This window comes from Triticum dicoccoides, chromosome 4A (genome assembly GCF_002162155.2).
Source record: "Triticum dicoccoides isolate Atlit2015 ecotype Zavitan chromosome 4A, WEW_v2.0, whole genome shotgun sequence".
NCBI classification, from domain to species: Eukaryota; Viridiplantae; Streptophyta; class Magnoliopsida; order Poales; family Poaceae; genus Triticum; species Triticum dicoccoides.
The window spans coordinates 633,407,441-633,423,654 of NC_041386.1; the positions used below are offsets into that span (position 1 = coordinate 633,407,441).

The 16,214-nt window shown below is 47.6% G+C and overlaps 2 protein-coding genes across 2 annotated transcripts; one reads left to right on the forward strand and one right to left on the reverse strand.

Annotated features, from left to right (window-relative positions):
- The first annotated feature begins 5,502 nt into the window (after positions 1-5,502).
- On the forward strand, positions 5,503-7,380 carry LOC119287571 (probable inorganic phosphate transporter 1-8). Its single transcript, XM_037567134.1, has one exon. It carries the CDS (start codon positions 5,568-5,570, stop codon positions 7,176-7,178), a length of 1,611 nt encoding a protein of 536 aa, XP_037423031.1. The 5' UTR covers positions 5,503-5,567; the 3' UTR covers positions 7,179-7,380.
- Positions 7,381-13,937: 6,557 nt separating this feature from the next.
- On the reverse strand, positions 13,938-15,829 carry LOC119287572 (probable inorganic phosphate transporter 1-8). The gene has a single exon (XM_037567135.1). The coding sequence runs from the start codon at positions 15,773-15,775 to the stop codon at positions 14,165-14,167; it is 1,611 nt and encodes a 536-aa protein (XP_037423032.1). The 5' UTR covers positions 15,776-15,829; the 3' UTR covers positions 13,938-14,164.
- Between the last annotated feature and the right edge of the window lie 385 nt (positions 15,830-16,214).

The following is a 16,214-nucleotide window of genomic DNA, read 5'->3' on the forward strand; positions in this document are numbered from 1 at the left end:
GTAGTTCAATAAGAAAAAGAGTAACGGACCCTCAACGTCATGTACTCATAAGTAGTTCAATAAGAAAAAGAGTAACGGACCCTCACAAAAAAGAGAGTAATGGAAGTATGGCTACTGAATACTGCTCAATGATCTCACTGCATACAAAAGGAAATCTTACAATTTCAATTAAATTCAGTTCACAAAGAGAGCATGTGTGCATCCCTCATATCCATTGGAATTTTGGGATAACTATGGAGCTTGAATATGGCCAAACAAGTGCAAGCCAGCCAGGCAAAGCTAGTTGATTTTACCATCTTCATTTCCATCAACCATTGTCGTTACGGTGTATAAGTCATTCGCACGCTATGCGAATGACTTATACACGGAGACAGAGGTAGAAAGGCCAGGGAAACTGGGCAGCAAGGTATCATGCATGCCAACACAGTGAACATTGCTCCCTAAAAAAACAGTAACACTGCACCTTTGTTGGGCCAAATGAGGTAAAGATGGAACAGTACACCACCAAGAGTAACTAGGTAACATAATTACTTTAGAACTTTCAAAATCGACAGGATTTTAAGAAAAGTTATACCCATGCTGAAAACAACAAGAGGCCACACCAACTTTTGCCAAACAAATATGCCGTTACAGTTTATTTATTTTTTTGGGTAAGGCTGGTGTTCTCAAGAACAGAAAACAGGAGAATTTTTATACGTAACACAGAACACATGAGAACCAGTCATGCCGCAATAACCCACGAACAGCACAGGTGCATGTTAGTACCAAATGCAGATTTTGTATTATTAGCCCATCAATTAACTAACCAAATTAAGCCCTACTAATCATCAATAGCTAAGACGAGGCATATGATTGCATTGTATCGTATCTATTCTGTCTCCTTCAATGTGAACCATCAAACTGCTATCCGGAGCTGGCCGTTATATTTTATCTGAATTGGGCGGTCATCGTCAACGGCTTAACCGGATCAGCGCTGCTATACACACGACGCATGCACGGCCGATGCATGCACGATTCAGACGTGGCAGCACCAACAGCTAGCGTGCATGCAGGAGCACTGTTGGGGAAGGAGAATCGTGCAGGCGTCGTGCGTTGACTGTCGTGTGTGAAGCAATTCCGTAACCGGATATCCACGAGCATATGCCATGAATCCCTTTGCATGCATGATCGTCCGGATTCACGGTATTTTCTATATATACGCTCATATGAAGGGGCGTCCTATGCTTGTTGTCTATACTCTCGTGGGAAACAAAAATGCTACACCTACACCGTGGAAAAGCATAGACATAGACATGGGTGCTGCGGCCGACAAATGCCGTGTGGTTTACACGGAGCCAAACCAAAGATTGTCAAATTTGTGTACTCACACCTTGTCCTCCTGGGACACTCTTTAGGTTGAGACTTGTTTTTTTGAAGGAGCCGAAACTCTATATAAATCAAACATCAGCATTACAAGAGAACCCCTAAAACATAAAAAAAAATACAACACATACATCTTTCCATCCCGCGAATGACAACGGCGCACGGATGTTGTTGTTGGCACTCCACGGCGTCGTCCAACAAAAGAGTAGTATCCACACAGGCTACTAGAAAGTGTCAGCAACATCGTCCCCAAAAGGTCCATGGCCCGAAGAAGAAAATCACACTGGGTCGATGTGTAGGCGTTCGTTCGGGTCGATGAAAAGACTAGATTGGCATCGTTAATGCGAACAACTTCGACTCGACGAAGACGCGAGCAACTACCGCTGTTTCCACGGAGAGAAAGGCAAACTTGTCGACCCGACCTTGTTGTTAGATTCCATGGCACACGCACTGCCGAAACCGGGTGAGACTTTTAAACATTGCCGCCACTACCTCCGGATGGGCCGAAGTCATGGACAACAAAGACCCTGTCCACCAAAGCCCGTCGATGGATCCGATTATGCATGCACCGCCTAGACCAGAGAAGAAGTCGGAGAAACCATTATTGAACACCGCCACCGCCACTGTCATCTAAAGGGTCGGAGTGAAAGAACAAATGAAGACCTATCTAATGCCCCTCCGACGAACGAAACTACGAATTGTTGCCACCCCCTGCACCCCCATCGATGGAACCAACCGAAGAGGAGACCGGCGAAGGAGGGTGACGATGGTAGAGGAACCCAAGATCGCCTTTGGGGCTGGGCCTGCCTCTCATAGGTGGATGGGAGTTTAGATCGATCGAGACTTCAGAATCTAAAGATTCCATGATCGGATATACCATGGAGTTGTTGATCCCAAGAGTTCCCACGTAGTTGCTCTCATGTTTAGTTTAGTGATCTCTAGATAGCAACCAAAATGCAAGAGGACATGAAAGCGTGTTCCCGACTGGATTACAAAATGCATCTCCCCTTGTGTCATCGGCTTAGTAGTAAATACTCCCTCCACTCACAAATATAAGATGTACTAACCTTTTTCTGAATTGGATGCATATATAAACACGTTTTAGTGTGTTTGTTCATTCATTTCAGTCGGTATGTAGCCCATATTGAGATATCCATAACTTCTTATATTTGTGAACGGAGGAAGTATGAAAAACTTGCATTATTTCTTGAATAAGAAATAAATATTGCAACCTACCAAGATACCAATTTCCCTCCTGTCACACCGGTTGACCGGTAGGTAGGCACGATTGCTTCAAATTATGGCACACTTGACACAGTTGGCACCGTGCTTGACTTGACGTTCAAAAAGAAAAGACGGCCTACTGTTGGTTCGTGTGAAAGACCCAATTTTGGTAATTAAAGTTATCACAGGAATTCTTAAAGCGGCTAAGACTACTTGAGGCGTATATAATATGCAATGTTCGTTGAGTTTGCTTCTTCTTTTCTTTTCGAAACTCATTAAATTTGCTTTATTAATTATGGCGGAGTCATGGGTTATCCAAGCTGAACTATTTAGGAGTGTGAGTTTCGATAGCTGGGTTCAGATGATATTTCTCATTATGTCGCCATCAACGACAAGGGATAGGGATATCGAGCGGGTCTTCTTGTGCATGTTCCGACTCGTGTTTAATTTTTATTTATTTTTACTTTTTTTACAGCAGTGGCACCCACTCTGTAGACAGCGGGACGAGTCCTGGTTTACCTGCATGTAGGATGGTCTTCAGGAGGTCAGCTCTGGGGAGTCATGTATCTTCTGCTTTTGGGCATCTCTTATGTTGTTGCCTTAGCAGACCTCTTGTTTTCGTCGGGATTCACAATATTTTTATACTCCTATGAAGCGTTTTGTGCTTGTCGTCTCAATTCTCGTGGAAAAGCATAATCATGGGTACCAGTACGACGGCCGCCAAATGCCATGTGTGTTCTGCACGGAGCCAAAACAAAGGTTGTCAAATTTGTCTACTCACATACGTATACGTAGGCTGTTCTCACCTACGTACGTGTGTTGTGTCACCTCGTCCTCCTGGGACACGCTTCAGTTCAGATAAATAAGATTCCAGGATATGCCATCAGACCGTTGATCCCAAGAGTTCTCAGGAAGTTTGGTTTAGTTTAGGAAACTGGATAGCAGCCAAACGGCAAGAGGACATGAAAGCGCGTTCCCGGCCGGACTACAAAATGCATCCGTCACCCCCCATGACATCGTTCAGTGAATTATTAGGGAATATTGTTTCTTGAATAAGAAATAAATGTTGCAGCTCTCAGACATCAATTAACGGCTCCTTCCGCACCGGTGGGTACGTTGCTTCAGATTGAGCACGCTTGACACAATTGTTTGACTTGACGTTCAAAAACTAAGCACATCGGGCTGTAGGTTCGTGTGAAAGGCGCAAGGTAGACGAATTGTTAAAGCAGCTAGCTAAGACTTGAGGAGTATATAGAATATGCAATTATCGTTGAATTTGCTTCTTCCATTTCTTTTTGGAACTCAACAAATTTGCTTGTTAGCTATGGAGTAGTTGTGAGTCATCGAAATTAAACAATTTAATAAGGGTTTTGATATCTAGGTTCAGATGATATTTATCATGACGTTGATGGAGAGTGTCGTGTGATGTGTGGTGCTTTCGATTTGTCTGGGATGCCCCCACCCCCCCTCCTTTCTCGATGGTGTGTGGAGGATTGCCAGGCGAAAGTCCTTTTTTTGTGGAGCTCCATTATTCCACCCCCGTGGGGTTGTGGGCTCATCGGGATAAATCCCTAGCAGGCGACGACGGTGGTTGCGTTGCTTCCTCCTTGGAGGTGTTGGGTTCAGCACATAGCAACATGCATGGATCTCTTATCCATCGGCGGCAATGGTGCCATGTGGTTACTCTTTGTGTGGCTGAGGGCCCGGTCTCGAGAAACAATGTGTGTATGTGTTGGGGGGGGGGGTACGACCCATGAGTTGACTAAATGTGAGAAGAAGCTCCAGATGGAGTTGGGCGGGCCATGGCCCATTCGGCCTTGCCTAAGCTCCGCCAGTGCTTGAGCCACCAGGGACGACGAGGGGGCGAGGGTGTTGACTTGGTTGACGCGCCCCAGAGCAAGCGGTGGCATGTTGAAACCGTGGCCGTAGAAAGTGTGGTCGACGGACCATGCATGGTCTCGTGTGAGGTCATTGAGGAGGGCTCCTCCACAACATAGTGGTATTCTCCGCACTCGGATATGAGTAATGCTACAACTGCAGAGGGCTTAGACTGGTTGTAATGAGGAGTGTCATATAATAGTATCATAGTGTATCTTTTTAGGGTAATTGCAATATTTTTGTTGATAGCTTACCAAGCTGACCACTTGGTATATTATTATAGTGTATGGTATTACATCCGTAATGCATTGTATCACATGTTGGTATCATAGCGGACTATATTTGTTGCCATGCATAACACAAAGTATCACATCATTTAATATGATATGGTATCATGATATGATACTCAAGCATCTTTTTCTTCATTTAATTTTATGCCAACTCATCAAAATTGCTTAATTGAGATGCATAATACTACCTATGATACTCCCATCACGGACAGCCTTATCGAAGTTTTACAGCCTCGACTGATGTGGGCTATTTTGGTTGGTAATTTGGAGGAAACGGGGCCCACCCTAAAGCGGTGATTATTGGGACGAGAAGGATGAGTCCGTTAACTCTGTAAATATCACCTTGCAAGTCTTAACATTTTGTCTTGGATGTTGATAGATTGCATTCAGATGATATTATTTCCCATGCCGCATGATATCCTTGTCAACGATGGAGCATGGAAATTCCCCAGGATGGTAACAGCTTTACATGCAGTGAAACTTCATGCTCGAGGGAGCCAAGACAAGAAAACATAATAATCAGTTTTGCTAGAACTCGTCTAGATGAGATTTAATTTGGTCTTATTCATCTTTTATAGTCATTGAATATGGTGCTATAAGATGCATGTGTGTGGGTTGTATCTGTCCTTGTTTTCCAGGTGAATAATAATATATCAACCAAATATTCGCGGTGACACCCAGCTCTCCTCGATCGGCTACTTATACCAGATAGCCGGCCCATAATTCCTGCACCACAACACAAGAAAGTCTTGCGGCCGGCCGGCACCGTCGTCTAGCTCCCACGCTCGCACCGTTGCCCTGTGCAGCAGCAGCATGGCGCGGTCGGAGCAGCAGGGGCTGCAGGTGCTGAGCGCGCTGGACGCGGCCAAGACGCAGTGGTACCACTTCACGGCCATCGTCGTCGCCGGCATGGGCTTCTTCACCGACGCCTACGACCTCTTCTGCATCTCCCTCGTCACCAAGCTCCTCGGCCGCATCTACTACACCGACCTCTCCAAGCCCGACCCCGGCACGCTGCCCCCCGGCGTCGCCGCCGCCGTCAACGGCGTCGCCTTCTGCGGCACGCTCGCCGGCCAGCTCTTCTTCGGCTGGCTCGGCGACAAGATGGGACGCAAGAGCGTCTACGGCATGACGCTGATTCTCATGGTCATCTGCTCCATCGGCTCGGGGCTCTCCTTCGCGCACACCCCCAAGAGCGTCATGGCCACGCTCTGCTTCTTCCGCTTCTGGCTCGGCTTCGGCATCGGCGGCGACTACCCGCTCTCCGCCACCATCATGTCCGAGTACGCCAACAAGAAGACCCGCGGCGCCTTCATCGCCGCTGTCTTCGCCATGCAGGGCTTCGGCATCCTCGCCGGCGGCATCGTCACCCTCATCATCTCCTCCGCCTTCCGCGCTGGGTTCCACGAGCCCGCCTACCAGGACGACCGCGTCGCCTCCACCGGCACCGAGGCCGACTTCGTGTGGCGCATCATCCTCATGCTCGGCGCCCTGCCGGCCCTGCTCACCTACTACTGGCGGATGAAGATGCCCGAGACGGCGCGCTACACTGCCCTCGTCGCCAAGAACGCCAAGCTCGCCGCCGCCGACATGTCCAAGGTGCTGCAGGTGGAGCTGGAGGACGAGACGGAGAAGATGGACGAGATGGTGAGCCGCGGGGCCAATGACTTCGGCCTCTTCTCGCCGCAGTTCGCGCGGCGCCACGGCCTCCACCTGGTCGGCACGGCCACCACGTGGTTCCTGCTGGACATCGCCTTCTACAGCCAGAACCTGTTCCAGAAGGACATCTTCACGAGCATCAACTGGATCCCCAAGGCGCGCACCATGAGCGCCCTCGACGAGGTGTTCCGCATCTCCCGCGCGCAGACGCTCATCGCCCTCTGCGGCACCGTGCCCGGCTACTGGTTCACCGTCTTCCTCATCGACGTCGTCGGCCGCTTCGCCATCCAGCTCATGGGCTTCTTCATGATGACCGTCTTCATGCTCGGCCTCGCCGTGCCCTACCACCACTGGACCACGCCCGGCAACCAGATCGGCTTCGTCGTCATGTACGCCTTCACCTTCTTCTTCGCCAACTTCGGGCCCAACGCCACCACCTTCGTCGTGCCCGCCGAGATCTTCCCCGCGAGGCTGCGGTCGACGTGCCATGGGATCTCCGCGGCCGCTGGGAAGGCCGGCGCCATGATCGGGGCGTTCGGATTCCTGTACGCGGCGCAGGACCCGCACAAGCCGGACGCCGGGTACAGGCCAGGCATCGGCGTGCGCAACTCCCTCTTCGTGCTCGCCGGGGTCAACCTGCTGGGGTTCATGTTCACCTTCCTCGTGCCGGAGGCCAACGGGAAGTCGCTGGAGGAGATGTCCGGCGAGGCCCAGGACAACGAGGACCAGGCACGCGCCGCCGCCGTGCAGCCGTCCATGGCGTAGGCCGCCATATATTTCACAACTCGTGCGTGCGTGCTAGTGAAGCAGCTTCAGGCAGGCTGTTGAGTTAGTCCTTAATTTGTTGGGTAATTTGTTTTGTGATACGTACACGCTTAAAATACTACTGTATCTTCGCGGGCCAACCCACCTGCAGGGCCGGCTCCTCATGTACAATATGCCCATGATATATACGTACATCAATCAATCAACTTGCAGTTACAAATGGGTATTGCACTCAAAGTTTAGAGCTACAGTGAGCAAAGCTAACGCTTGCTTGAGAGTTGGTCAGTGATGAGCCTCAAGACTCTCTTCAGTCAACGAAAGAGAAATCTCAAACTATAATTGCACTCTGAGGTGGATAATTTTAATTTTAGTTCCTGTCACTGGTTACTTACTAGATTTCATTAATTTTGTGAGTAGTTGATCTAGGCTAGTCAAGAGTCTCCTCCATTTGTACGTAGTTTTCTAGCACTTCTTAGTCCCTGAGTACTAACCAGTGAAAATAATGTCATGGAGTGAAGTCATCTTCCAAGACTATGACTAAGGCACCATACCGAATCATCTAAACTTTCTTGGTCAAAATCAAATGCATAATTGCATACATAAACCAGCTCAGTTCTCAAAGAGAACAAAAGGTGTCAATCGGGAAAAGAAGAAAGAGATCATTAGGACATGTTTGGTTGTCTGCATCAAACCCAATTCACATATGTTGGTTTAGCTTGATATTAGCACCTTATTTACATGGAAAGAAATGTCCAGACGAGCGGGAGTAAGGCATTGCAACCCACCAACTCAATGGTTGTCCACGTGACAGAGATATAGGTGGATACCGCCTTGCAATTTTCCATGTGAGCACGGTTAAGAAGATCATTAGCACATTTACTTGTGTTGGGTCAAGGTCATTCCCCTTGAGTCAACTCAAATCAGCCTCAAATCAAAGAAATTAACCGAGTCAACCAAAATCATTGATAGTAAACGAACTGGATAAACAGGAAACGAGGCGATCCACACCACAAGGACAAGATCCGGCAATCACGATGGCATCACCATGAATGCGCGAGAAAAATGTGTGTGATGTTACTTCCTGGTTATAGAAATGTGTTAGCTGTGTATGCAATACAACTTGGCAAGCTTGTAAAAGCAACCTCATCAGATAAATTATGTCAACAAACAAATTTGTGTATGTAAATATTTTAAAGAAATCGGATGGAGAGGGATTTAATTTGGAATAGTTCTTTGGACTATTGCGAACGTAGTTATTACTGGGACCACAATAGCTGGCAAACTTCGCTAAGAGGGGTTGGCATCGTTGTAGATAACAAGTTTGGTTGTACGGGATCGGCGTTTCTTCAGAACGCATGCCATTTTCTGGAAAGGAGAGAAATTTTACCGCAAAAAAGGCAGTATTTGCCGTCTCCCGCCACTTAAAACTGTCCAAAAAAGACGTTCGCTAATAAACAGTACTTCCTAACCACCAATCCACCATGACTAATAAACAGTAAAGAATAATCTGGAGTGAGGTCATCTCGGCAGATTATGCTAGTAATCAGAAGGGATCATTTAAACTTTCTTGGTCAAAATCAAATGTATGATTGCATATAAAAGTGAGATACTTTCGAGGAGAACAAAAGATGACATTGATCACCCTTGGGCTTGCCGGCTTGGCATAGTCTGAACAACATCAGCTTAAGATGACATAGTCTGAACTGCTCATCGTAGGATCTTTTATCTTTTTTTCGAAACCTCATCCTAGGAATTGACTACATTTCTCGGAAGCACTAGGATCAGGGTATATATCCATGTAGCTTCTAATCAACTCCCTACAAAAGAAAGCACGGCTCACCTTGAGAGGGACAGAGATGAGAGTTGACTTCAAAGGTTTAGAAAATGGAAGAAATTTGACAAATTGTGCCACCTCCCCCCATCTAAATAGCGTCAGCGCTAACCAAGGTTATGCTTGATTCTCATGAGAAAATTGCATTGTATCATCCAGCCATTGTTTAATCATAGGGATGCATGCAAGCGGGTCGACACGATATGCCTTCCCTGCCCATCAATATCCCTGTCGACGGCCTAATCAAAATGTTTGAGATGCTTATTGGCAACACGATTAGTTTATGCGCCATGCCGTTCATTCTGTCTTGTCACTAACACAACCACGTACAAGTTGACAAATAGCATAGCAGTTAACACGTTAGTGTGGTATAGCTTATAAGTTCCGTCAAAATACCTTATAACTAGCTGCACGGTAAGTCCCCAAATGTTCTCTACTTGTATTTTTTTTCTGAAAGGTCAGAGGGGGTAAAACACCACCTGCATATTTTTCATTCATAGTTGCCTATGAGGCTTTTGTAGCCTCTTACAAGATAGGTTCAAATCGATATCCAATGGTGGAGCTAGCAAATTGCCAAAGCCTGGGCATGTCATAAGCTATATTTACTACCACAAGTGTCGTATTTGGATAAACGTCATGTGTAGTATATGCACTTCTTTTTCATATAACGTAGAAGTACATAAAAACATTAGATACAATAACAAATAATTTTCTTAAACAATTCGACGTTTATTATACTAGAAAAAGTCCAAGCTCCGATGTTTATGTTCATCCCTTTGATGTAGGCTTTGCTGCGATTCCACTTGTGAATTCCTTTATTTAAACAAAAAAATATGTTCAAATCGAAAATTTAAACAAGCATAATTTGAATTGGCACAATCAATGTTGAATCACACAATTTGTCGTTAAATTCTATAGAACTACTCACCTAGTTGTCGCACCCCCGTCGCAGCTAGATGTAATTCCGGTGAGGGAGTCGCCGCTTTGGCCCTCGTGCTTGTGCTTTCGATTGTGACTGTCACTGGCCGGAGTCGAGGCCCAGCCGCTTGCCATATATCTGGTCGGCCTCTTGCCGGCTCGCCGCACTCCGCCACCGGCCAGTACGCCGCCTAGATCGACGGGTAGCTAGGACAGTGTGCGCGCCGCCGATCGTCAGTTCCATGTGGCGAATCGCAAGTCCTTCCTCTATAACAAGATGGCTTCCTCAATCAATGGATTCTAAATCGTCTTTCACGAGTTGGCTTCTCTTATGGGCTGCTGCGAGCATGGCCTATGGCCTCCTGTTTGTAGCGATAAAGGCCCAGTACGCAATGGAATGCTCAAACTGGCCCACACAGTGCATTTTGTTTTGTTTCCGACGTTTATTTCGCAATTTTTCAGCATATTTCTCTTTTTTTGCGGGTATTTTCAGCATATTTCAACTTGTAAGGGGTTGTTTGGATACGGGATTTATACCAAACTTGTTTCCACTAATCTCTATATACTATTAAAAAGGGATCCACCCTTGTCGTGATGGTTCGACCTCCTTCTTCTCACGTATGATCCATCCTCTCACCCACTGCTTCTTCCATCCCCGCCTGAAAAAAAGGCAAAAAAAGAAGAAGAAAGGAGACCCGCAACCCATGAACGCATTTCCCACGCGCACGCAGTCGTCTTCGTCGTGATGGTTCGACCTCCCACCTAGCTCGATTTCCATATGGTAAAAAGGATCAGGCCAAGAGCGCACACAGTTCAGGCGTGAAAAAAGGGAAGTTATAAAATCAGGGCACGCACGCACGACTCGGTAGAAACTGCCGCAACCCACACATAGATGTCCCGAGTCAATTACGCTGATGGTGCTTGAACTTGACGCAAACAGTCACTTGGGTGCTAGAACTAGTGACATACTTTGAATTGGTGCAATAACTTGGCTCGTGCATGCAATTAATTGGTGCAATAACTTGGCTCATGCATGCAAAAACGATGCAAATCTATGCCCTGAGTTGCTGACTAGCCAGCATGGTGTGGGGCTCACTGTTAGTGACCCAAAGGTAGAGAGGAGGGCGTCTGGCCAGTTTTTTTTATGAAAACATCCTCAATTTTCTCATTTCTCACAAAAAAGCCCATGACGACGTTGGAGAGGTGGCATTTCATTTTTTTTGCCTGTATGACCCGCTGGATCCCGTCTATTACTACATAGCGAAAATTATCTATTAAAAAAGAGGCACCTGCATCTTGAGCCGGACTGCCGTTGGTAACTCGAACTCGGTGCTGGCCAGTACAGCCTTCACACCTTTCGTTTTAAAAATATAAATATTATACCTAATTTTTTTAATATTCAAATATAAATACTATACATATATTTTTTGAATTATAAAAATGTTTGCATAATTTAGAAAAATCTTATAGTTTTAAAATTACAATTTAAATTGTGTTTCTACTTCTACAAACACTTCAAAGGGATCTAGAAGGAAATTTGCGGGTCGCTGTCTTGGGTCAAGGTCCTTTCCCCGAGTCAGCCCAAATCAGGTATAGTATTATGCAAACATTTTTATATGCGTATTATGCAAACATTTTTATAGTATTATGCAAACATTTTTATATGCGTATTATGCAAACATTTGAGCTCTGATTCAAGTACAAACACTAGCTGCCACACGTACGGCTGGCTCATTTTGCTCGCCGTGCTGCAAATGCGTGTAACTGTCAAATCTTAGAGAGTAAGCACTCTTCGTAGCCAAAGAATTAACCTCAAGTGAAGAGAGATTATTTGCCGTGATCGTACTTGGTGTATTGGTCTGTTTATATAGTACACATACATGTTCAATTACAAGTCACTGGTACGTCGATAGTCAAGAGAGAGGTCTATCGACCTTCTACATTCTAGCACTAACTCGTCACATTTGACACAGTCAACGAAATTAGTGAAAGCTCAGACAAGTATAGCACTCTGAGATGGATAATTTTAATTGCAGACCCTATGATGGTGACTTATTGCTAAGATTAATTTCCGCAGATTATGCTAGCAATTAAGGCAGCGGAAGGGATCATCCAAACTTTCCTGGTCAAAAAGAATTGCATGATGGCATATCAAATTAAAATGAGATCATTTCTGAAGAACAAAAGTTGGCACTGAGCACCCTTCGGCTTGGCATAGTCTCTGAACAACAGTAGATTAAGATGGCATAGTTTGAACTGCCCATCCTAGGATTTTTTATCTTCTTTTCGAAACCTCATCCTAGGGATTGACTACATTTCTCAGAAGCACCAGGATCATGATACATATCCATGCAGCTTCTAGTCAACTGCCTGCAAGAGAGGGCCAGCTCTCACCTTGAGAGTGGCAGAGATGAGACAAGACTTCGAAGCATTACAAGATGGGAATTTTTTTACGACATGCGCCACCTCTGCGTCAGCGCTAACCAAGGATTGCTTAGAAATATGCCTGATCTCACGAACAATTTGCATCGGGCATGTCATCCGGACACTTGTTTAATCTGGAAGGATGCAAGCGGGCAGACACGATATGCCTTCCCTGCTCATCGATATACCTGTCGACGGCCAAGTCAAAAATCCGTGTCTTGCTTTGAGATGCTTTTCAACAACGAAGATTAGTTTATGCGCCATGCCGTTCAGTTTGTCTTGTCACTAACACAATCGCACAAGTTGACAAGGAGTAGTAGTATATCAACTAAAACACGTTAGGCTTGTATGAATTATCAACTTGACCCTCTCGCTGCCACCGCCAGGGCGCATCGCGGATTTTAAGAAAAACAATGTAATTTGAAAAATTGTTCACGATTTCTTTTGTTTTGGCTTTTTTCAAAAATATCTTTGGGAATTCCAAAAAATGTTTGGAATTTCGCATTGTCCGGCCTTGTCAAAAAAGTTTAAATTTTCAAAAACTATTCTCATATTTAAAAATATTCTTTGGAATAAAAAACCGGTCCCTACCACGCAAAGAACCGAGCCGCTATAGAGCACCGAATCAAATCGCTATAGTGCACCGAACCGGTCACTACAGTGCAACGAACCGAGCTGCCACGGTGCACCGGGTCACTACAGTACTCGGACCGAGTCGCTACAGCGTGAGGTAATGGGTCGGCCGAGTTGGGAAGCTCGCCTATGAGAAGCACTAGCTATGTGACACAGCGAACGGTAACAACAGATACTGTTATCCGAGGCAGGCAGCGATGCAATTTCCGTGGCAGGTGCCTGGGGCGTGCCAGGGCTACTGGACCATCACAAACACTGTAGATGCGCGCAACTTTCTTTCTGTGATTTTCCTATTGGGATTTTAACTGTTTTGCATCGGTTTCTATTGTTTTTCTTTTCCTTTTTCTGCGGTTTTCTTCAGGTTTTCATTTTTTTATTTTCTTTCTTTCTTTGATTCTCATTTTTTTGGTGTTTATTTTTCTTTCCTTTTGTGTTTTTAGAACATCTTTAATATTTTTATACACATTGTACGTTTTTCAATACATCGAGAACATTTCTTGTAGATGTTTAAAATTCCTAATACATCATTAACCTTATTTTCAAATATATTTTTTGATGCATATTGTTTTTCATACACATTGTACATTTTTGGTGTACAGATAAACAGTTTTTATATACAGTTATATTTTTCTAATACAGGTTTTAAAGACCGAATATATGCGGCTACAGTTGGATGGCGTCCTCCTACATCCGTGTCCGTGGGTTGACCCCCCCTATTCATGAACAGATGGAGGAGGATTTTCTCGGGTTGCCATTGAACATGTCCTAAGCCCATCCAAAGGGAGAAGAACAAAGGCAAAAAGAAGATCCATGGGTGGGATCTCTAATTAAAGTTGTCCATCTCAGAGTGCAATTACAGTTTGAGCTTTCTCTTTCGTTGACCTGAGGTTCTTTAATTTGGCTACGAAGAGATGCATCAGCTTACGACTCATCATTCACCAACTGTCGAGCAAGTGGTAGCTCACTCTCTAAGCTTTGACACATTGTTTTTTATCTATATATTATGGACATATACATGAGCTGGCCCGGCAAACATATTGTGCTTTGAGTACTTGCACCTGGATCTATCTATCGTGTACGTATCATAAAACAAATCAGAATCTTTGAGCAGACTAACGTAGACAGCCTGCATGCAGCTGCCTCACTAGCACGCACGCACGAGTTGTGAATATATGGCGGCCTACGCCGTGGACGGCTGCACGGCGGCGGCGCGTGCCTGGTCCTCGTTGTCCTGTGCCTCGCCGGACATCTCCTCGAGCGACTTCCCGTTGGCCTCCGGCACGAGGAAGGTGAACATGAACCCCAGCAGGTTGACCCCGGCGAGCACGAAGAGGGAGTTGCGCACGCCGATGCCTGGCCTGTACCCGGCGTCCGGCTTGTGCGGGTCCTGCGCCGCGTACAGGAATCCGAACGCCCCGATCATGGCGCCGGCCTTCCCAGCGGCCGCGGAGATCCCATGGCACGTCGACCGCAGCCTCGCGGGGAAGATCTCGGCGGGCACGACGAAGGTGGTGGCGTTGGGCCCGAAGTTGGCGAAGAAGAAGGTGAAGGCGTACATGACGACGAAGCCGATCTGGTTGCCGGGCGTGGTCCAGTGGTGGTAGGGCACGGCGAGGCCGAGCATGAAGACGGTCATCATGAAGAAGCCCATGAGCTGGATGGCGAAGCGGCCGACGACGTCGATGAGGAATACGGTGAACCAGTAGCCGGGCACGGTGCCGCAGAGGGCGATGAGCGTCTGCGCGCGGGAGATGCGGAACACCTCGTCGAGGGCGCTCATGGTGCGCGCCTTGGGGATCCAGTTGATGCTCGTGAAGATGTCCTTCTGGAACAGGTTCTGGCTGTAGAAGGCGATGTCCAGCAGGAACCACGTGGTGGCCGTGCCGACCAGGTGGAGGCCGTGGCGCCGCGCGAACTGCGGCGAGAAGAGGCCGAAGTCATTGGCCCCGCGGCTCACCATCTCGTCCATCTTCTCCGTCTCGTCCTCCAGCTCCACCTGCAGCACCTTGGACATGTCGGCGGCGGCGAGCTTGGCGTTCTTGGCGACGAGGGCAGTGTAGCGCGCCGTCTCGGGCATCTTCATCCGCCAGTAGTAGGTGAGCAGGGCCGGCAGGGCGCCGAGCATGAGGATGATGCGCCACACGAAGTCGGCCTCGGTGCCGGTGGAGGCGACGCGGTCGTCCTGGTAGGCGGGCTCGTGGAACCCAGCGCGGAAGGCGGAGGAGATGATGAGGGTGACGATGCCGCCGGCGAGGATGCCGAAGCCCTGCATGGCGAAGACAGCGGCGATGAAGGCGCCGCGGGTCTTCTTGTTGGCGTACTCGGACATGATGGTGGCGGAGAGCGGGTAGTCGCCGCCGATGCCGAAGCCGAGCCAGAAGCGGAAGAAGCAGAGCGTGGCCATGACGCTCTTGGGGGTGTGCGCGAAGGAGAGCCCCGAGCCGATGGAGCAGATGACCATGAGAATCAGCGTCATGCCGTAGACGCTCTTGCGTCCCATCTTGTCGCCGAGCCAGCCGAAGAAGAGCTGGCCGGCGAGCGTGCCGCAGAAGGCGACGCCGTTGACGGCGGCGGCCACGCCGGGGGGCAGCGTGCCGGGGTCGGGCTTGGAGAGGTCGGTGTAGTAGATGCGGCCGAGGAGCTTGGTGACGAGGGAGATGCAGAAGAGGTCGTAGGCGTCGGTGAAGAAGCCCATGCCGGCGACGACGATGGCCGTGAAGTGGTACCACTGCGTCTTGGCCGCGTCCAGCGCGCTCAGCACCTGCAGCCCCTGCTGCTCCGACCGCGCCATGCCGCTGCTGCTGCTTCTGCTGCACAGGGCAACGGTGCGAGTGTGAGAGCTAGACGACGGTGCCGGCCGGCCGCAAGACTTTCTTGTGTCGTGGTGCAGAAATAATGGGCGGGCTATCGCTGGTATAAGTAGCCGAGGAGAGCTGGGTGTCACCGCGAATATTGATAGAGTATTATGTTCTCTTGTCTATGCTCCCGCGAGCATGAAGTTTCACTGCATGTAAAGCTGTTACCATCCTGGGGAATTTCCATGCTCCATTGTTGACAAGGATATCATGCGGCATGGGAAATAATATCATCTGAATGCAACCTATCAACATCCGAGCCAAAATGTTAACACTTACAAGGTAATATTTACAAAGTTATTAGACTTATAGGAGATAACGAGCAATGCTACACCCACGAAGACTTACGTCGAGTTTTATGTAAATTGACACTTG